The sequence below is a fragment of the Carcharhinus amblyrhynchos genome, chromosome 23 (assembly GCF_965287045.1).
Source record: "Carcharhinus amblyrhynchos chromosome 23, sCarAmb.v2.hapA, whole genome shotgun sequence".
Lineage (NCBI taxonomy): Eukaryota > Metazoa > Chordata > Chondrichthyes > Carcharhiniformes > Carcharhinidae > Carcharhinus > Carcharhinus amblyrhynchos.
The window spans coordinates 26,096,073-26,119,836 of NC_137346.1; the positions used below are offsets into that span (position 1 = coordinate 26,096,073).

The 23,764-nt window shown below is 40.9% G+C and overlaps 1 protein-coding gene across 9 annotated transcripts in view; it reads left to right on the plus strand.

Annotated features, from left to right (window-relative positions):
• LOC145357376 (rab effector Noc2-like) overlaps positions 1 to 23,764 on the plus strand; it is a 197,221-nt gene that overhangs the window by 127,896 nt on the left and 45,561 nt on the right. For all 9 annotated transcript variants that reach the window (XM_080210688.1, XM_080210691.1, XM_080210686.1 and 6 more), the window contains one exon: positions 18,302 to 18,464. In XM_080210688.1, coding sequence (XP_080066814.1) covers positions 18,302 to 18,464 — 163 coding nt within the window. The remainder of the gene's footprint in view (positions 1 to 18,301; positions 18,465 to 23,764) is intronic.

Below are 23,764 nucleotides of genomic sequence, written 5' to 3' on the forward strand. Positions count from 1 at the left end.
CCATCGAGCCTGCACCAACAACAATCCCACCTAGGTCCTATCCTGCTAATGTATTTACTGTGCTAGTCCCCCTGACACCAAGGGGCAATTGAGCATGGCCAATCCACCTAACTTGAACATCTTTGTCAATCTGATATTTCTGAGCGTGCGCACCACCAAAAATGCACCAATCTGTAATTGTACCTTTTTATAATTCTGTGCTGGTTATTACTTGATGTTCTGGTAAAAAATAAACTATTTTATAACTGGCACATTCTTGTACACCACAGGAGTTCATTAACACCAAGGGAGTTGAGCAACAAATTTTGTGAATTGCAGTACTTTACATATAATTAGTGATGCTATCACTATAATTAAAAATCTCTTTGAGCTGCTCAGCAAATTTGCATTTGAATCAGTATATCCAAATTTGTCACTAAGTGAAATGATCATGAAGCTGCAGTGTTGAGCAGAATTAATGCATCTGAAAATCTAACAGAACTGCACCGTTCCTCATCAGTTTTCCTTATTAAATAGACTTCTTATCCTTGGCTGCATTTCAAAGTTTATCATAATTTCCTTTCCAAGTGTTTTATTATGGAGGTGTAGAAAAGTGGTATTGGACTGGATGATAATTTAAATGTAGCAGATGCTACCGCTGAGTCTTCTGGGCACCATTTATCTAAATAGGATCCAGGTACCAAGTGGTGACATGTATTTTACACCAGAAAGGTGGGTGATATAACAGAATGAATCATATAGCTAAAAGACTTGCTTCTCGTGTGCAGCATCCTTGCTATTCATGAGAGCCAAAACTAGGGTCAACCCATAAATTGACCTAACTATTTATCGTTAATCGCAATCACAGCACAAGTGGCCCTGTGTTTATTGCGACTATTAAGCAACAGCTGCTCTTCATGGCAGAGATTTTTTTCTAAGGTAATACTGGACCAAGGTTAGCATTCACAGCACAGATCATATACGAGGTTACAGCAGACCTTAGACACCTCCAGTTCCTACCCTGATGGCCTCTCAAATACTGTTTGGAGCAAGACTGTGCAAAATGTATTTTCCATCTCTTCTTGTATGTTGAATGTCAGTGGAACAATGCAGGCAACATCTTAACCAGGCTGCACTTTAACAATTCCTCTGGATATTAATGGCATCTGAATTTTTCAATTAAGATTGCAAGTTATTTCTTTTAAGATCTTGCTAGCTGCATGCAACTTATTTATACCTCTTTGGTCCAGGGAGCACCAGTTGGCACTGCCAAGGTACCCATGCCCAGGGGGTGCCACCTCTCCACTGCCCGATCCCCTGGGGGCCCCCAATTGTGTGCCACCCTGCATTCCAGCGGGGTCGGGCCACCAGTCCCCCAAAATGGTGAGCTAGTGTAATCCCCGCTGGAGTGAAACACTCTGGCGGGGTGGGACTTGCTAGTGGGCCCAGAGAGTTCAGTCCCGGGCCCGCTAATAGCATTTAAACAGTATGTCAAATAGTGTTTTAAATGCTGATCCCATCTCCCAGCCGATTTCTGGTGTGGAGCAGACACCGCAGGAAATCCGGGAAAGCAGAAATAATATTTGAATGATTATAAATTGAGAGAAGTAGGTACTCAGCAGGACCTTGTTGTCCTTGTGCATCCGTCGCTGAAAGTAAGCACACAGGTACAGCAGGCAGTAAAGAAAGCAAATGGTATGTTAGCTTTCAAAACAAAAGTAAATGAGCGTAGGAATAGGGATATTTTACCGCAAACGGAAAGGTTGTTGGTGAGGCTGCACTTGGAATTTTCTGTGCGGTTTTGGTGTCCTTACCTGAGCAAAGATGCCCTTGCTATGGAGGGAGTGCAGCAAAGGTTTACAAGGCTAATTCGTGGAATGGCAGGACTGTCGAATGGGGGACCTTTTTCTTTTAATTAGTTCATGACTATCACTGGCTGGGCCAGTTGCCCACCTCGGAAGGCATTTAGGAGTCAACCACATTGCTCTGGACCTGGAGTCAAGTGTAGACCAGATTTCCTTCCCTAAAGGGCACTTTTGAACCAGATAGGTTTTTATAATAATTGACAATGGTTTCATGGTCATCATTAGACTTTTATTTTCAGATGTTTACACTGAATTCAAAATTTAACCATCTGCTATGGTGGAATTTGAACCCGGGTCCCCAGAACGTTACCCTATGTCCCTGGATTACTAGTCCAGTGACAATACCACTACACCACTGCCTCCCATAGAAACTTATACAATTCTAACTGGTTTAGACAGAGTAGATTCAGAAAGAATGTCCCCAGTGGTGGAGGAGTCCAGGACTCGGGGGTTGTAGTTTGAAGTAAGGGAATACATAGAACACTACAGCACAAACAGGCTCTTTGGCCCACAAGTTGCGCTTCCTATACGCCTTTAAGGACTGAGGTGAGGAGAAATTTCTTCACCCAGAGAGTTGGGAAATCTGTGGAATTCACTACCACAGAATGTAGTTGAGGCCAAAATATTGTGTGTGTTTTTTTTAAAGGAGGAATTAGATATATCTCTTGGGGCTAAAGGGATCAAGGTAAAGGCTTGATCAGGGTGTGGAATTAGATGATCACCCATGATCATAATGAATAGTGGAGCAGGCTCGAAGGGCCAAATGGCTTACTCCTGCTTCTATTTTCTAAGTATGATCAGAATGTTACCACGATTCACACCGGCAGGATTTTCCCATCCTGCTGCAGTGAATGGAGATTTGGCTGGGCACCAAATTCTCCAACCTCACAGCAGCAGATGTGAACAGCTAGTAAGATCATGCCCTTTCTTTCTCTGTAAATATTATTCAGTTTTTCCTGAAAGTGTGTAAGGGTCTCAATCACTAGCACATCCTGTAGTGAAGCATTCTATGCTTCGATGTTGCTCTGTGTAAAGAAACTTAAATTTATGATTTGTCATGACTGACTCCTCAATTGGAGAAAATAGTTTCTCGTGTTCTTCCTATCAAAAGCTTTTCCATTATTTTAGACGCTTCTATTATATCTCCTCTTGGCCTGTGCTGCTGCAAGTATTATGAGCCTTAGTATTTCAAGTTGATTTTACAGTTATCTCTCACAGTCATTTCATATCCTGCTATACTATACCAACATTCCCACTTTCAACATCAGTTATAAAAACTCACACTAAATATTCAGTTAGTATCTCTAGCTTAACTTCATCCTCCATATTTTGATTCCCTCATTCATCCTTGATTGGTCCAAATTTTTCTCTGACTGATCCTTAACTTTCAAATATGCTGACAAAAGATGTTACTATTTCCTTTTATATTGTCTGCTAGCCTTTTCTCATATTCCATTTTCATCCCTCTTATCTCCTATTTAATCATCGTAGAATCCCTACAGTGCAGAAGAAGGCCATACAGCCTATCGAGCCTGCGCTGCCAACAATCCTACCCAGGCCCTATCCCCATCATCCCACATACTTACCCTACTAGTCCCCTTGACACTGAGGGCATGAGGGCAATTTAGCAAGGCCAATCAATCCAACCCGCACATCTTTGGACTGCAGGAGGAAACTGGAGAACTTGGAGGAAATCCATGCAGACACAGGGAGAATATGCAAACTCCACTCAGTCACCTGAGGCCGGAATTGAACCCAGGTCCTTGATGCTGTAAGGCCGCAGTGCTAACCACTGTGCCACCGTGCCACCCTCAACTTCTACATTTCTAATGTTTTTTTTATGTTGGATCTAAACTTTATCAGATGCCTCCATTTTCAGATTCAGTTTCGATTTAATATCCATTTTTGCACTCTACATCTCATATTTGGAAATTTACGACTGGATGATCTGTTGATTTGTTTACATTCCTGCTCATTTCATTTGGGGCAGATTCCCTTAAGTTTCTGAATGTTGCTTTTTTTCCCAGTATGACGCGCTCTTCTGTTTTTGCGTTTAACTCATCCAAACTGTTGTACTATTTTCTTTTTGTTTGCCAGCTATTCCTCATTTATTTGCCTTCATTTCCAAGAATTAAATCAAGCTATATTTTCTTCCCTTTTGGTTCTAAATGTTTACTAAAAGGTATTTCGTACTTTGAGCATAAGAGTGATCTTTATTCTAGTCTGTCTTGGGATGGTTAAAATCAGTATGTATCACTGCCCTGTTAGTCTTTCATATCTCTCTAAACTATGTGACAACTTTACATCTATGTCATTGTCCCTTTTTAGTGTCCTGTATTTCACGAAAGGAACTGTGCCATTTCCCTTGCCTTTTTTCAAAAAAACACCCCTTCTCTTTGCAAATTATGCATTTTGTTTGGAGTGTGTTCCAGATGTCTTTTTTAATCTTGTGAAAGACCTTGAAATCCCTGCAATAAGCAGTCAGTTCAGATGCACCTCAGATTAGGGAGCAGTTGTAAGTGGCGTTCAAAAGGAAAAGGCGGCTCAAAGCCCATCAAAAGTATGGACCATTAAACGGTTATTGCTATAATAAAATGCAACAGCTGAAGATTCTTATCCTTTGAAAAGCATCAGTTTTCAATTCCTGTACTGTTACATTTTATGGCTGATTTTTTTTTTATACCATCAGAAAATGCTTGCTTCCAATGTGGTGGTATCAAACTGACAATAAATACAGTTCAATAAAATTCACTAATATGCAATTCTGCCTGTTCAATACGTGAATACACTATTCCATAACATGTAATTGTCTTGTGTAATAGCTTTGGTTTAATATGTTAACATGTGGATAATGCATTGCAGTGTCAGTGGGCTGCGTGAATCAATGGTGCTCACTACTGATCTTGGAAAAAAGCTGCTCACAAAATCTAGTGACCACTGCGATGCACATTTTCCCCTTTCCTGATGTCAGTTGGTAATAACCAGTTACTTCAGTGAAAGAAAAGACTTCCGATTGTAATAAGGAATCACAATATATTAGACTCCTTTACTAAATTTCCCATCAGCGATTTCAAAGTATTGTAAAAGGAAACACATCTATATGCAAGAAGTAAGCCATCATTGACATTGTTTAAACACCACCAAAAGTTTATCCTTTGAACCTAAACTGAAACTGGATCCCATTGTTGCAATTTCAGCAAATACAAGACAAATTAACAAGTGTTCAAATGTTGCTATTAAGTAATGTTTACTCTATGTTGATAATTTATTTGTTCCAGTAAAATATGTCAAAATGTAAAATCCTATCCTTCAGTCATCTCCATCAGTCACTGAGAAATTCATCTCTTTTAAAAATGTTCTCTCTAAGGACATCAGAACAGGGCGCAGGAATGATTTTTCAGAATTGTTCAAGGGATAAGGTATCTTAGTTATGTGACTGTATTGGAGAAGCCAAGGTAGTTCTCCATAGAAAAGGGAAGGTTAAGGGGAGATTTGATAAAGGTGTCCAAAATTAGGAAGAGTCTGGACCGATTGAATAGAGGAAAATTGTTTTTATTGGCTGAAGGATCAAGAGCCCAAGGACACAGATTTAGAGAGAGTAGCAGAAGCACCAAGGGTAATATGAGGAAAAAATGTTTTATGCAGTGAGTGGTAGAAGCTGGAATGTACCAGTTCAACAACTGATGGAGGCAAATTGAAACATAGGTTTTAAAAGGGAATTAAATAAGCATCTGAAGGAGGAAAAATTGCAAAGCAACAGAGAAGGGGTGAGAAGTGAGATCAAAATTCCCTTTGACTTCTGTTTGCTGTTTGTGGCTGGCATTGTAAGGTTCCCATAAGCTTACATTTTGAAACAAAAGCTGTGTATATAGCCAGTTGTTCCCTTTGCAATATATTCGCGATAGTTATGCAATGTAAAAGGGAACATTGAGTGGAACTAGTTAAGTTGCTCTTGCAGAGAACCAACACAGGCCTACAGGTCAGTTGGCATCCTTCTGCACTGTAATCAATCTAGAACGCAAACATTCACTTTTATACCCTACGCTGCAAAAACACTGGAAAAGTTAGATTTTACTGAATGTGGTGTATCGGGGGATTTTAATGATGTACTAATTTCATGATTACTCCTACACAGCCTCATTGATCCTGACAAAGTATTTCTTGATTACTATATTTCTCCATAGAACTGGTTATTACCAAACATTTAGGATACTAGAATCATAGATTTAGATGTTAGAAATTCAGATCATCATACTGGCAGATTTTAAGATGAAAGTTTAAGCAATGACATAAGGTTTGTGATTAGAATTTAGACTGGATGGACACAAAACTTGCAGTCAAAATGCAAAGGAATTTTTAAAACAGGCCTGAGTGCATTTCATGTGTTGCAAAACAGTGGTCTGATTTGGCTCTGGGTAATGAAGCATTGCAAATTGATCACCTGAAGGTAAAGGAACATTTGGAAAATAGTGACCGGAGCATAGCTAAATTTACATTATAGAAGGTGCCAAATTGTGGTTTGAAAACCTTGCTTGCTACTCAGACATATTGTGAGCAGGGGTATGTACATCTTACCATTTTAGCACATCATATACATTGTGGTTTAATACATCGTGATGGTGCACCAGATCGCACAATTCCAGTTGGGTAATATTCTTATGTTTAACCCAAGCAGGATTGGATCAATAAAATTGGAGTGCGTAATATTTGTTTATATGTAGTTATTGTTTTCAGTTCAATGCAAATTCCATGATTATTCAGATAAATGGCATTCATTACAAAGTCAGTGAAGTAAAGAAAAAGCAATCATAACTGGTAAGAAATAAGGCAACAAATCTGTTGGGAAAGAGTTTTAAAATCAAGCAAATGATGGGTCAGTTGTATAAGAAGAAAAAGGGTTGAGGGAGCCCTATTTGCCTATGGTGATTTGGAAATGTGAAATGATGCAGCAAGATAAATTACTGTGAAGACTTTGTAACACTTACTGTTCGACCTATTTAGTGGTTGATTGCACAGTGGGAGATGTGGAATTATGTAACTTTTGATTTGTACTTCAATTTAAGTTCTAGTTTGTATTGCAAGCTCAAAACATTATTTCTTGTGTAATTTGACTATTTCAAAGGAAATGGAAAGAAGTAGTTAACTGCTATTTTAAATTGGTGATAGCATTTATGTTGTTAAGATCTGTTTGCAACTTGAGGGGTAATTTTCAGATTTCAGAAGTTTGGACATGATGATTATCCTGTATAAGTTTCAGGCAGTAAGGGAAAATTAGCAGCCCAGCCCAACCCCCACCATATAAAGTCATTTTGGCCCAATTAATAGCATTTTCATCCATGACACGCTAGCTTAGCTTGAAAATTCAAACCCTAGAGCACAACTTCAGTACATAAATTAGGCAGACTGCTCATTTCCATATAGAAGGAGCCTTGTATTACTTGAGGTAATTCTTGCAGATGCAACCTTAAATCTTAGTTGTTTAGATGGATGTAAAAAATCCCATATTAGTATGCTTACAAGAACAGCTCCCCTGCCCCCCACCAAAAAAATATAATTCATATCATTTGTGGGACTTAACTGTGTGAATTAGCAATTGCTTTCGCTTAAGATCAGCGACTGCGTTTCAAAAAAGATTTATTGGTTTCAAATGCTCCGTAATATACTGAGGATGTGATACCATGCTATTTCTAATGATAATTCACTCATTCTTATTGGTGAGCTCATTAATGGTCTGGATTAGCAGTAAAATCTAACCCATTTAACCATTAGAACAAAGAAAATTACAGCACAGGAACAGGCCTTTCAGCTCTCCAAGCCTGCACCGATCATGCTGCCCGACGTAACTAAAAGCCCCTACCATTCCGGAAACCATATCTCGCTATTCCCATCCTAGCCATGTATTTGTCAAGATGTCCCTAAAAGTCATTACTGTATCCACTTCCACTACCTTCCCAGTAACGAGTTCCAGGTACCCATCACTCTCTGTGTAAAAAAAAAAATCTGCCTCGTGTATCTCCTTTAAACCTTGCCCCTTGCACCTTAAACCTGTGCCCCCTAGTAATTGACGCTTCCACTCTGGGGGAAAAAGCTTCTGACTATCCACTTTGTCCGTGCCTCTCATAATCTTGTAGACTTCTATCAGGTTGCCCTATAATTTCCGTCGTTCCATTGAGAACAAACCAAGTTTCTCCAACCTCTCCTCACAGCTAATGCCCTCCAAACCAGGCAACATCCTGGTAAATCTTTTCTGTATCCTCTCCAAAGCCTCTACATCCTTCAGGTAGTGTGGCAACCAGAATTGAACACTGTATTCCAAGTGCGGCCTAACTGAGGTTCTATAAAGCTGCACCATGACTTGCCAATTTTTAAACTCAATGCCTAGATTATTTTTTGTATCCAATGTTTGTGATGGTAAACAACTGAGATATGTTATCAAAATCTAACAGACATCAACATTTGAATATTTTGTTGAGTTTGTTTTGTGTTGGCTGAGATTGCAGTCAAAGGATTCAGTTTCGGTTTATGTTCATTGGTAGTTTCTGGTGGGGTCAGTTTCAATGGAAAGTGGAAATGTCAGTGGAAAAATACTTCTTAACATCTAGATTTGTTTCTTTTTGCAATACTTAGAATTTTTTGATGTCAGGCTAGAGTAAGCAGGTATAGAATGTCACGATTCTTGGGTAAGATCTGAAATCAAGTTGTTTTCATTGAAGTAAATGGTACCAATTTTGGATTCCAATTGTAAATTTCAGCAAACTTGTCTTCAACTTCTTGCTTATGTTTACAGGTCACTTTTGAGAAACATTGCTTAAGGAATTCAGAGGCTGAGGCTAAAGTGATATTCTTAGATGGAATTGAGCTTTATTGATGATAGGAATTATACAGGGTCTCCAATATTAATCTTTGTGCTTAATCTCTACATAGATTTTCATGGAAATATTATTGTAGAACCACTTGAGGGCAGCATTGGTGTACCCATATCAATTCAGCTTGCCGATGAGAACATTTTGGTTGAATGGTTTTATAGCCATTAAGTATGGCACACTGATTTTTATTTTCTTTGATCTGTTTAATATGATGTTGTGTACAAAGCGGAGTAGCTAGAAGCCAAATGAACGGTGCTAAGGTGTTTTCACATATTAACAAACCTAATTATACTGAAGAATTCTGCCACAATAATTGGGTGCCAAGCATACGGGATAATATGATCCGTGTGTTGCCAGTTTGCTGTAACAGCTGCTCTTTTCCATGTGGTGGGGAAATCTGTCTGGATGGCTCACATGCATGTGCAAAATAGGGCGAAGTAAAATTGAAGCAAAGCTATTATGTTTGCTGGATTACTAAAAGATGGGTGAATATTAGCTTGTTGCCATCATGCTTACCTTTGCTGATCTTGTGGAGCCAATAAACATCTTGCCACACTAAGGGAGGTTTCTGGCAATTAAGGAGTTGTGACTGCCACGGTCCATCCTTCCATACCTTCCTGATACCTGTGCTTAGGGATCTCCTCTGCCAACCACTTCCATCAATTCCATCTCTCTCGTATACATTTTCATTTTGAAGAATATTGACATCAATCTGAGAAGTGTTTTTTCTTTTCTCACTTGTTCCTTGTTGGAGCCATGTTTTCATCTTCCTGCATGCTGATTCTGCTTTGAGAAAGTTTTTAGCTTTATATGTCAACAGCTGCAGCCTCAGAAGAACTTCCTTTCACTGTCTCCGCGTATTTTGCCAAGCTCCCAGAGCATTTCAGCATTTGCTGATTGAGTTGCACCTTTTCCAGCCCAGCAAAATTGAGTTGAGCTGATCACTTGATCTCTGGTGCGGTCAGAAATGTGGTTGTTAATTGGTTGAACTTCTCCTGCTGGTTCTTTGATAATGATCAAGGATCTTGGAATTTTAGGGCTTTTGTCTTTGCAGTTTCTGCAATTCCTGTGTCATGAAGGAATTTTTTGGAGTTGAGTTCTTTACAAATATAAAGATGTACTTTCTGTTTTGTCAGTGACTATGCAACTGATTATTTCACAGCTTCCACATAAGGATACCTCTCTGGACTTGAGAGCCTTAATTCCACTTCTGAAGAAATAGTGCATGAATGAGGAGGAAAATTAGATTGAAGATGTCTTTACACTGACTTGTATACAGGGGCAAGATCTGTTAATTAAACTATCTAAAGAGATTTGTCAATCCATACATGAGTTCCTGAAGAAAGACCTCATTAGAATCTGTATGCTCTTGCTCAACTTCTTCATCAAATCCAGCACAAGGATAGCTCTCCCAACAAGTACGAGAAGTCTTTGTCATTTGTCTTAAACTTTAACTGGCAATAATAACAAGGTGACGATTGACATTTTGTCAGAGGGCAGAGACGTCTTTATTTTCCTGCTGCATCAAGGATGAGCCTTTGTTCCTATTATCTGGCAGTATTTCCCCACAAATGTAATTATTGACTTCTGATATGGCTATACTTACCGCTAGAACAAATTTTGTGGAGGTTTGATCTGGAAAGTGCTATTGAAGAAGCTTTGCAAGTTGCCGCAGTGCACCTTATAAATGGTCCACAACACTGCCATTGTGTTCTGATCGTGGATGTCTAAGATGGTAGATGACCATTCAAGAGGCTGTTTTATTGTAGATTGCATCAGGTTTCTTGAGTATTGTCTGGAGTTGTACTCATCCAGTCAAATAGAGAACATTCTGTCTCACACCTTACATGTGTCTTGAGGATAGTGGACAGGCTTTTGGGATGCAAGAAGTGAAGTATTCTCTGCAGAATTTTAACCTCTGATCTGTCTTGTGGCCATGATGTGGAGATGCCGGAGTTGGACTGGGGTAAACACAATAAGAAGTCTCACAATACCTGGTTAAAGTCCAACAGGTTTATTTGGTAGCAAAAGTCACTAGCTTTTGGAGTTTACCTGATAAAGGAGCAGCGCTCCGAAAGCTTGTGACTTTTGCTACCAAATAAACTTGTTGGACTTTTAACCTGGTGTGGTGAGATTTCTCACTGTGTTGTAACCGCAGTATTTATATGGCTTGGCCAGTTAAGTTTCATAGAATCAAAGAATAGAGTCCGTACAGTGCAGAAGGAGGTTATTTGGCCCATTGAGCCTGCACTGACAACAGTGCCACCTAGGCCCTATCTGTGTAACCCCATGTATTTACCCTGCTAATCCCCCTGACGGGGGGCAGTTTATTATGGCCGATCAACTGAACTCACACATGTTTTGAGTATGTCATCAGACTGTGGGAGGAAACCAGAGCACCTGGAGGAAGCCCACGCAGACATGGGGAAAATGTGCAAACTCTACACAGTCCCCAGAGGCCAGAATTGAATCTAAGTCCCTGACACTGTGAGGCAGCAGTGCTAACCACTGTGAAGCAGCAGTGCTTGCCACAATGCTACCTATAGTTTCTGATCAATGGTGACTGGAAAATTTGGCAATGGGGGATTTCAGCAATGGAAATTTCAAAGGGAGATAGTTGGATTATTTCTTGTTGGAGGTGGTAATTACGTGACCCTTCTGTGGCATCAATGATACTTCCCACTTATGAGCCCAAGCCTTAATATTGGCCAGGTCTTGCTGCAGGCGGGGGTACAAACTGCTTTAAGCACCTGAGGAGTTATGAATCATCAGCAAACATCCACACTCCAAATTTATGATGCAGGCAAGATTATTGATGAAACAGCTAAAGGTGTTTGACCTAGGACACTACACAGAGGAACTGCAGTGATGGCATAGGGCTGAAATGATTGACTGCCAGCAACGACAATCACCATCATTTGTGCTTGGTCTAATTCCAACCAGTGGAGTGTTTTCTCCCTGATTTCCATTGACCTCAGTTTTCCTAGGGCTCCTTGCTGCTGCACTTGGTCAAATGCTTCCTTGTTATCAAGGGCAGTCATTGTCACTTCAGCTCTGGAATTCAGCTCTTTGGTCTGTGTTTCATAAACTCTTGAGAATGGAATGTAGGGGTTCAAGTCAATAGATTTAATACAAAAGAAAAGTTGAGAAGAATGTGGAAGCCAACTTAAATTCAGAATGACATTCTTCTGTGCTAAATTTCCCATTTCCAACGTGCAAGAGGGAATATTTATACTGTCCACTGAGTTGTATAGTAGTTAACACAAAAACATTTGACATTTGGGGACAATTGGATCCTGGTTAAAGCTGTGGTGTAGTTAATGTAAAACATTATTCTTCACTTGGTAGTGATTTAGTAAATCCGCTTTTAGAAAAGAATTGATACGGTGATGCTTTTAATGCATGCAGGAAGGCACTACAGTCAACTTTGGCTCAGTCGATAAAACTCTCACCTCTGAGTCAGAATGTTGTGGATCAGGTCAACATAAGAACATAAGAAATAGGAGCAGGAGTAGGCCATTTAGCCCTTTGAGCCTGCCCCGCCATTCAATAAGATCATGGCTGATCTGTCATGGCTCAGTTCCACATTCCCGCCCTCTCCCCATAACCCTTAATCCCCTTGCTTATCAAAAACCCATCAACCCGCTTCTTAAAAATATTTAGTGAGGTAGCCTCCACCACTTCAACGGGCAGAGAATTCCAGAGATTCACCACCCTTTGAGTGAAGAAGTTCCTCCTCAACTCCGTTCTAAACCGCCCCCCCTTTATCTTGAGGCTGTGCCCCCTAGTCCTACTGTCCTTTCTGAGCGGGAAGAGTCTCTCCACCTCTATCCTATCCATCCCATTCATCATCTTATAGGTCCCACTCTAGTGCTCAATTAGAGGCATTGGGCCAAATTTTCCAGCCTCCTCAGTGCAGCTGGCCAGTGTGAAGTCCAATACTCTGCTATATGAGGCGTTAGCCAAAAATTGGGATTACCGACAGGTGTCAAGGCAATTGAGATTCACCTGACCCACCTCGCTGGCTCCGATTGGGTTCCTAACCATAGTGGGTGACAACCCAATTAAAATGCAGTGGTTCCATTTCCTCTTTTGCAGAACACTTAATCCCTTTGAAGAAACAACAGCTGTCAATCAGGTTTAGAGTCTATGTGGGGTCGGTGCTGGGGCCTCAGCTATTTACCATTTATATAGATGATCTGGAGGAGGGAACCGAGTGTAGGGTGTCGAAATTTGCTGATGACACCAAAATTGGTGGAAAGGCACGTTGTGCGGAGGGTGGGGAGAGTCTACAGATGGATCTAGATAGGCTGGGCGAATGGGCCAGGAAATGGCAAGTGGAATTTAATGTTGGTAAGTGCGAGGTGGTCCACTTTGGTAGGAATAATGGTAGGAAGGATTATTACTTACGTGGAGAAAAACTGCAGCAGGCGACAGTGCAGAGGGACCTCGGGGTCCTTGTGTATGAGTCGCAAAAACCCAGCTTGCAGGTGCAGCAGGTGGTCAGGAAGGCGAATGGGATGCTGGCCTTCATCGCGAGGGGGATTGAATATAAAAGTAGGGAGGTCTTGCTGTGGCTGTATAGGGCATTGGTGAGGCCGCAGCTGGAGTACTGTGTGCAGTTTTGGGCGCCGTACTTACGCAAGGATATTTTAGCCTTGGAGGGAGTGCAGAGGAGATTTACTAGGCTGATGCCGGAGTTGAGGGGGTTGAGCTATGAGGAGAGGCTGAATAGATTAGGCTTGTACTCGTTAGAGTTCAGAAGAATGAGGGGAGATCTCATTGAGACGTATAAGATGATGAATGGGATGGATAGGATAGAGGTGGAGAGACTCTTCTCGCTCAGAAAGGATAGTAGGACTAGGGGGCATAGCCTCAAGATAAAGGGGGGGCGGTTTAGAACAGAGTTGAGGAGGAACTTCTTCACTCAAAGGGTGGTGAATCTCTGGAATTCTCTGCCCGTTGAAGTGGTGGAGGCTGCCTCGCTAAATATTTTTAAGACGCGGATTGATGGGTTTTTGATGAGAGAGGGGATTAAGGGTTATGGGGAGAGGGCGGGAATGTGGAACTGAGCCACAACAGATCAGCCATGATCTTATTGAATGGCGGGGCAGGCTCAAAGGGCTAGTTGGCCTACTCCTGCTCCTATTTCTTATGTTCTTATGTAAACATTGTGGTGAGGAATAATGGTACTTGAGATGCATTCAAGTGTGAAGGCAAATATAAATAACACAGTTGGCTGTAGGATGAGCAGAAACTCCTTAAGCTGTCAATGGAAGCCTATTTCAAAGCACTGCACCATGAAATTGATAGAAGGCAAAGATTTCCAAATGGAATAGAGAAGGTTTCAAAGGTTTCAGCTTGCTAGCAAGGCTCAGAGACTTCAAATAAGAGTAAGGTGAATACATAGGGACTGAGTGCACAGCTGTGGTGAAGGGATCCTCCCTCCCCCCGTGAAATTGACATCTCTTCTCTGTCAAAGGACACTGGCAGCTTCTGATAGAGAGAAAGGGAAATCCTGCTTCAGAATGGAGTGCTGTTGTGATTTAAAAGCCTGCAAGCTGTAGAGGGGGCATGGAGATTAAAGTGACCTGACTACTTCAAAGTTTCAGAATAGACAGACAGAAATGAAGATCTTCATCACAGAACTGCCTGAAATCCCCATGCCAGGGATGATCTTTAGGTTTGCCAGAGCTAGAAGGGGTATTCTGAGCCATGAGATCCTCTTCTTGAGGAAGAGTGGTGAGGTCAACACCTTGATACCAGCCCGGGCCCATCCAACCCCGAAGACCCTTAGAAAAAGGGAGAAATCCGCCCATTGTCTTTTGGATGAGACATTACACCGAGAACAATCCAGGCAGGCACAGAATATCCCAGAGCTATATTTTGCAGAAGAGCAGGTGTGTTATCCTTGGTGTATTGACTAATTTTTATACCCCAGTTTTAAAAAAGATGCAGCCATTATCCATAGCTGTTTGTAAGAATTTGCTGTGTGCAATTTGGCAGCCACAGTTCCTAAATTACAACTTTGATTGCAATTCAAATGTATTTAATTGGCAGTGTAGTGCTTCGGGACGTGCTAAGTAAATGTAAGTCTGTCTCAATGGCCATATGGCTTTACTGGAATAGCATTCAGACTAGTGCCAGGTTTTGGTGCTGAAAACTCTACCTTGGTGTCATATCTGTTGAGTGATCCTCAAGTTAATTAATTGCTCAACATTCTGCTGCGCAGTACTTTTTATATTTAAGCATGAGAAATGCAAAATATCCAAACTGCAAAATATCTCTATCTGTATATTTAGATTTGATAATCATACTGCCCTTTTCCGATTATTGGTAATTGAATGTTTTTGCATTTTAATAAACATATGTAAAATATTGCAGAATCATAAAATTGTTATGGCCCATGATATCTGCACTGGCTCTCCAAATAAGTTCCATTCCCCTGCCTTTTCCCCAATACCCCTGCTCATTATTTCTGGCCAAATAATCACCTGATGTCCTCGAGTGCCTCGATTGAACCTGCCTCCATCACACTTCTTGGCAGTGCATTCCAGATCTGGACCACTCAAAATCACAGCATCTCTATAGTGCAGAAGGAGGCCATTCGGCACATTGAGACTGCACTGACAACAATCCCAGTTACTATCCCCATAACCCCATGTATTTACCCTGCTAGTCCCCCTGACACTAAGGGGCATTTTAGCACTGCAATCCACCTAACCCACACATCTTTGGAGTCTGGGAGGAAACCGGAGTACCCAGAGGAAACCCGTGCCAACACAGGGAGAATGGTGTGAAAATGCTTTTGCTCATGGTCACATTTGCTTGTTTTGCAAATCACTTTAAATCTGTGCCTTCTCTTTCTTGATCCTTTTAAAAGTGGGAACAGTTTTTCCCTATCTTTTCTGTCCAGCCCCCTCGTGATTTTGAACGTCTCTATCAAATCTCCTCTTAGCCATTTTCCCTAGAAAGAGAACAGTCCAAGCTCCTCCGATCTATCCTCATAACTGTAGTTTCTCATCCTTGGAACCATTTATGTAAACCTCTTCTACACTCTAGCTGATGTGTTCACATCTTTCCTATAACCCAGTGTCTGGAACTGTGCACAGTATTCCTGCTGAGTTCTAACAGTTGTCTTGTATGAGTTCAGCAAAACCTCCTTATTCTTGTACTCTGCGCTTCTTTTGATAAAGCCCAGAATACTACATTCGTACTAACTGCTCTCGTCCCCTGTCCTGCCACCTTAATGACTAATGCGTATCTAAACAGTCCCTCTGTTCTGCGCCCCTTTAAGCATTTTGATTGATACATCTTTGTATTACCTTGGGTTCAGTGGCATCATTTGTTCCTAGAGGCATGTTGAGCATCTTACTTTTGGGAGTAATATGCACACACAACTCCTGATATCTCTTGTATAATAGCAGGAGCTGGGATGTAGCAATAAAACTATTTTGTGACTGGAGCCAGAAGTGTGTCCTTTGCACAGGCATTTCATCAATCTCTGTACGTGGACTGAGGCAAGACTGAGTTTGAATTATTGAACTGCTTTATTGTGCAGTGAGGCAAATATATGATTCAATTTATAGAATCCACACAGTGCAGAAGGAAACCGTTCGGCCCATCAAGCCTGCACTGATAACAATCCCACCCAGGCTCTATTCCTGTAATCACATGTATTTATCTTGCTAACCCCCCAGACACTAAGGGACAATTTAGCATGGCCAGTCCACATAACCTACACATCTTTAGACTTTTAGTTGTAAGATTCACTTATTTTACCCAGAGCAACTTTTATTCATGTAATGATGCAACGTAAGAATATGCCATGCTAGCCCAGATCAGTGGACGATCTCACTTGACTTAAATAAGGAAGCTTCACTATCTTCCTGCATTTCTTATCTCATTGCCTCGATGAAAGCTCCCCAAAGCTTTTGCTTTCACAAAATTGTTTGTTCTTGTGGTTTTTATTTTAAAATCTCAAAAAAAACACATCTCCTTTCTACCATCCACCGTTTCACCCCTCCCCTTTCACAAACAGAGATCAAGAGCTTTTTCAATCAAGTGGCTGAGAGGTGTTTCCTGACCAACCGCATAAGCTAACAAATCATTTACTGTTTTGTCTGGGGAGAATCATTTCAATTTAGTAGGCTAAAGTTATTTTTTTTTAACATGACCACACATGATATTAGGATAGATGCAACAAGCTCAGACTCTTCATTGTATACTCAATGTTGATGGGCTACAGAGACCCAACCTGCCAAACTGAAGCTGCATTGCTGTAATCTCTATTAAAGCAATATATTGATTATAAATGACATAAAGCAATATACCTTCAAGGATCATTATTTTATTTGATTAAAACAGAATTGCTACTTTAAGTATCTATTCTAGCCGTGTTCAACAATTACTCGGGTTGACACCTCTTCATGAAAGCATGCTGGATTACTTTTTTTTGTTTGTTAATGTTAAAGCACATAATTGTGTTTTGCATGTGAAATTGCACTGTCCATGGTGGGGGTGGGGATGGGGGGTTGATGGGGAGGGTAGTGATGGTGGAGGGAGGGAGGGAGGGAAGGGTACTGTCTGTTGGGAGGGGTGGTGACAGAAACCTCCTGTTTTCTCATCCATTTATACTTAGAATTTTTTTGAGAAAATTCCACCCTTTGTCTTTCAGTATACTTGCATACAGCAGGCAGAGTGACTGTAGCAATGGTGAAATTTGGAGGCCAAATGCTGATTCTCTAAGGATAATCTCCTAGCAATCAGTTGATGTTAGGAAAAAGGCTACAAAGAAGTGATTGCATTTATAAAACAGTTCAGCTCTTGTTGCTAATTCAATTGCACCACTCTGTGACACCAAACCCACGATCTGTCAAAAATGGCATGTACCCCTTTTACGCTAATGACATTAGCCCCAGGATTTCTCAATCAGACATGTACCTGCAGCTCAGGAAATGTTGATTGAATTGTTGATCTTGTTGATGGTACAAAAAATAAGCACAGACTCAACTGAAGAAATGGATTGTTTCTCCTTCCCCAGAAGCTATTGTGCAAATTGTACACTGTGAATTAAGAGCCTATCCACAGGTTCCATATCAATTTGCATTATATTTGTATTAAATAATGTAATATTCTTATAACTCTAATTGTGTTTGAGGTGTGAGAAAAACAGGCAAATTAAGTGGAAAAATGATCCCAGTATTTGGTCCTATCTGCACACTCTTCTCCCAGGCCCTGGTTGTAGTTTCCAATACCATTTTATAATGTCTAAGGAGCCCAATCCAAATGGCAGATGCTATTTGGCAACCATACTCGATTAATGGCAGGCCTAAATGTTTTGCTAATTCCTGAACAATTACAGAGGAATGTTTAATTTGTAAATATGTTTGATAACTGATTTCATGAAAACCTCTGTGTACATTTTTGAGGTATTTCAAAAAAAATTTCTACAAGTGTCAAAATGTTGAATACTTTAAATAGTATTGAGCTGAAGAGGGGAGGGAAATGCATAGTAAGTAAATGTATGCTGAACTGAGTTATGTTTATAAATAATTTCTGTGAATTGGTAATATTTCTTATTTTTGACAGATTTGGAAGAGATCTGGAGCTTGGTTTTACAAGGGATTGCCAAAATTCATTCTGCCATTGAAAAGCACTGCTAAGACAACTGAGCTGCACTTGCGACCTATTCAGATGGAGCACGGACAAAGTATTGTTGTCAACCGATCGTACAGTTGGGCTAAAGGAAGAGGTTGGTGTTTTAGCTTCTCTGCAAGGTTCTCAGTGCCCCTCTCGTATAACCTTCGTTTGCTCCTACACCCCAAGAATATTAACTTCTGACATCAAATGTACATCCACGCATCAACCTTCTTGATCCATTTCCAGCCAGCATGTGCACTAGTTATCTGACAAATATCTTCTTTAACTTCTTGCAACTGAGTTACCTGATATTTTCTTTAAGGTCAAATATCTTGTTTAAGGTCTTGCAACTAGTTATGTGACAAATGTCTTCTTTAAGGTCTTGCAACTGAGCATCAAAGCCCTCAAGCTCCCTCAGAAAGACACAGTGTTACTTCTGTTTATGTCATTGATTCCAAATTGGACCATTTCATTTTAGGTGTTTTCCTGTGTGTCCTTCAACCTTTAGTGACAACATACTAAAGATTTCTGGTTATAATTACAAAGAAAAAGACTTTCACTTATCTAAGGTGGAATTTAAGTGGCAACCATTCTTCTATTATAATGATTTACTTGCCTCTGACGCCTCCAAGTAGTCCATTGTTCCATGGTAGGGGCATCTTGCTCAGGGCCATTCATTTTTATCTCAGACAATGTTTCTATCCACCTCAAAAATGTTACACTTTACAAAAGCTACCAACACTTCCTTTAAATTAAAAAGAATTACTCCCTTTTTAAAGTTACAAAACCAATGCGCAGAGTAGACAGGGCAAGCTCTTAATCCATCTCTTTGCTTGCACCAAAAACCAATCCAATTCATGGTTTCCTCAAGAGATATGCAAGATCCAAGCTGATGATAAAAGACATTTTACCTGATAATGGGCTTAATCTGATGCTTGATATTAGTCAAAAGACTGAGAAGCGATGCACTTGTTTCCTTGCATAAAATGATGTATCTTTCACCTTCAGGAAAATATGAATCCTAGGACCACATTAGACAGGGCCTTCATCCATTCTATTTAAATAAATTTGACCCTGTAAAATCATTGCAACTAATGATAGGTTCTATTAGCATACTACAAGAAAAATGCTGAGGCCATGGTGTGATGAAAATACCTGCGGCATTTTGTATATTTGAAAGTCAAGACTTCAGATATGCATATTAACATTAAATATCCAGGATACTTGGATGAATTACTGGTAGGGAACTGTTGATTCCAATTTATTTTCTTTTAACTAATGACTTAACTAACTGCAGTGATGTAATTTCAGTGAAACTGTAGGATAAAAATACATCTTCCTCCACAGTCAATTTACTTGAAAGAGCAGGTTTCTGGCGATGCTAACCTGATGGATAATTCCTCCCATATTCTTGGGTGAGGATTCTTGGGAGGATTTTTTCACATCCCCCACAGTGTGTTTCTCAGTGGTGGGAGGTGGCCCGTAGTTGGCCAGCGGCAGGATCTTCTGGCCCCACCCCTGTCAATGGAATTTCCCATTGAATCCACCCCTCGCTGCTAGAAAACACATGGCGGGATCACTGTTGGCAGGACCAGAAGGTCCCACTGGTGGGAAGAGCTGCAAAATTCCGTCTTTCGTGTTGAATAATTCTGCCTAATAACTAACTGGAAGGTCTTGCAGTGGTGTTATGTGTTAACAGGACGCACGTTCGTGGGTGAGGTCAAAACTTAAGACACAAAACCTTTCCCTGTTGAGAGAATTTATTGACTTTGTTCAGCATCAACACCCCTAACCTCCCTGCAGTGTTTCAACTATCCCTGATTGGTATGTGTTCAAATATCCATCACCAGTTTTCATTAATAATGTAATTGATAACACATTATGTACTCCGCATAAGGGGACTTAGGTGATTGGTTGTTTGTATTTTGATTTCCTGTGAAGTTTCATGTTGTTTCCATTGGATGAGGACAGATTTGGGCTCTCAAACTTACACTTGAGGCCAAGGGACATGTAAAAGTAACTGCTTGGATGAGGTACCACAAATCTGCCAATGAAGCCCACTTTAAACCAAACTTTTGTGTCAGATTTTGTTTAACACTCCTGCAAAGCTCTTTGGGATATTTTGCTGCATTAAAGGCACAGTACAAACGTAAGTTATCATAGAATCATAGAACCCTACAGTGCAGAAAGAGGCCCTTCGGCCCATCAAGTCTGCACCAACCACAGTCCCACCCAAGCCCTACCTCCATATCCCTACACGTTTACCTGTTAATCCCTCTAACCTACGCATCTCAGAACACTGAGAGGCAATTTTAACATGGCTAATCAACCTAACCCACACATCTTTGAACTGTGGGAGGAAACCGGAGCACCCGGAGGAAACCCACGCAGACACAAGGAGAATGTACAAACTCCACATAGACAGTGACTCGAGCTGGGAATCGAACCCAAGTCCCTGGAGCTGTGAAGCAGTGCTAACCACTGTGCTACCGTGCCACCCCTTATAGCAGTAGAAGTTGGAAAAGTAGGAGAAAGGTTAAAAAGAAAAACGGCATGAGTTTTAGTTGGAATGAAACTGTTGTTTTATGTTTAAATATTATCCCACTGAGCTTCTAATAGCCCAATATAATAGCTTCTATCTCATACTGTTTACCAATGGTTTCTTTATTTAAAATAATAACATGTATGATGACTTAGACATAATGAAAATTCCACCTGCTTCCATGATCCACTAGACATCTGGGGAGCTCCATGCTTCTCATACAACTCAAAAAATTTAAAGCACGTGAAGTGAAGTTGCTGGTGTACATTGGAACCACACAGATGTTCTGGCATCTAAGCTAAACTGTAATTGCCCAGGAAGTTTAAACATCCAATGGGCTGACTTACACAGGCAAGGACCCTCCATGAATGTATGTTAAACTGATGTCACGGTCAGAGATTTGGGCTAGATGTGCGTTACTTATCCAGATATTTACTCCATAGTTGTCATGCTGTTTAATCTTTGATGTATCTCGGTGATTAACAGTGCAATTCAACACACCATCCCACACCCATACACCCTGACCTACCTACCCAGTATCCCCTGACACAACCATTCCCTGATGCAACTAAATTGCCAGACTTGAATGCAGACTTTCACTTCCCAGATCAGAGATCGTGGCTGGAATATAAAGAAGGGTAAGCGTTCAGTTATCCCCACAGACAGTAGCGACGCATGCAGCATTACCACTTGTTGGGAGATCTAGCCCATTATATTTAAATATTTTTCAACATTTAATGTCTTGATGCCTTGGGGTGATGGAAGTTATTCTATTCGGAAACTAATGTAAATTAAAGTGTGCAGAAAACAATATAAAGACGAGGATATCTTTTCTTAATGGCTTTGAGGATGACTCCCACTGTTGAATGTAGGATTCAGTGAAGATAAATTAGTTGATATCTCTTTTATATACTGTGCTATTGTTGATTGGTTATCAGAGATTTTAAATGAGGTACTGCAAATTGAGCATAACCAAAATGCTATTGGATCCAAAAGTTATTCTTTAAGCAATGTGTTCAACTTTTTAAGTACTTAATAAACTGTTGGGTCAATTTGATAAATTCAACAGAGCGCATGCTGTTAATAATTTTAACAGATGTAGCAGATGATGGACGAGGTTCTTATCCTCAAGAGGAGTAGTGGGATCCTCAGCTTGACCTGCCTACCTCAGGAGAAAGTGCCTGCGCAAGGATCTTCATTGTTGAGGGTCTAGGTGAAGGCTTGAGTCAGGCCAGTCGACCTGAAAGGAACTTTGGAGACGGCCATAGGGGTTGCTGGGTGAGGAGGTGGCTTGTTTGTTAGGTCCATCCCAGTGTTGAGGGACACTTTCCCAGATAAAATAAAAAAACAGCATTCCAACCCTCGTCCCTCAGACCCCTTCACTCTTCAAACACTTGGCATGCCCCATTCATGCAACCACATGCCACCCACTCACACCTCCATTAATCACAATGGCCCCATGCCAGGCCTGCCCTTCCATCCTGCCCCATGGCCCCTCATGCCGTGACCCACTATAGAATCATAGAATCCCTACAGTGCAGAAGAGGCCATGCAGCTCATCATGTTTGTACTGACTCTCTGACAGAGAATCTTACCCAGACCCTATCCATGTAACCCCATATATTTACCCTGCTAATTCCCCCAATCTACACATCTCGAGACATGAAACAGCAATTTAGCATGGAAAACCAACCTAATCGCTACATCTTTGAAACATTGGAGGAAACTTGAGCACTGGGAGGTAACCCACGCAGATACAAGGAGAACCTGCAAATACCACAGAGACAATCACCCAAGGCCAGAATTGAACCCAGGTCCCTGCTGCTGTGAGGCAGCAGTGCTAACTACTGCACCACCGTGCTGATACACCATCTATAACCAGTGAACACCATAGTGTGTAATAGTATGTGTAAAAGAAAGTTGGAAAATGTGGCTCATTTATAGCTTTCTCCTATGTTGGGAAAAGGAGAAAGCTATGAGTGAATTATATTTTAAAAGCTTTTCTTTTACACATGCCACTATAAACTATAGTGTTCATTAGACCATTATACATTCCCTAGAATCAGTGGGAATGGAAGTACCATGGTGCATAAGGGGCCTAGGGGTGGGTGAAAGGACAGAACTTGGCATAGGGAGCATGAGCATGAGGTTTGGTTTGGTGGAAGGGCAGCTTTTAGCATTGGGGTGTGAGAATGACCTTTTGAATTTGCCTGTCAAAAGATCCCCTTATTGTTTCTCAATTCAGTCATGGGATATGGACATCGCTGGTTAGGTTAGCATTTATTGCCCATCCATAAATGTCCTTGAGAAGATCATGCTGAACTCCACTGTTGAACTGCTGAAGACTACGAGAGCAGGTTAATGCTGAGCAAATGCCGTTCAATAGCACTGTTGATGACACCTTCCATCATTTTGCTGATGATTGAGAGTAGACTGATGGGTTGGTAATTGGTCAGGGTGGATTTTTCCTGCTCTTGTGTACAGGACATACCTGTTCAATTTACCACGTTGCTGGATAGATGCCAGTGTTGTAGCTGTACTGGAACAGCTTGACCAGGGGTGTAGCAAGATCAGGAGCACGAGTCTTCAGCACTATTACTGGAATATTGTCAGGGCTTTTAGCCTTTGCAGTATCCAATGCCTTCAGCCGTTTCTTGAATGATTTGTTTAATTGTCCAACACTGTTGTTGACTGCAGGATTGCAGTTCTTAGATCTGATTTGTTGGCTGTGGAATCTCTTAGCACTCTCTATCACTTGCTCCTTATGTTGTTTGGCATGCGAGTAGTCCTATGTTGTAGGTTCATCAGGTTGACACCTCATGTTTATGAATGCTGCTCTCTTCATTGAACTAGGCTTGATCCGTTGACTT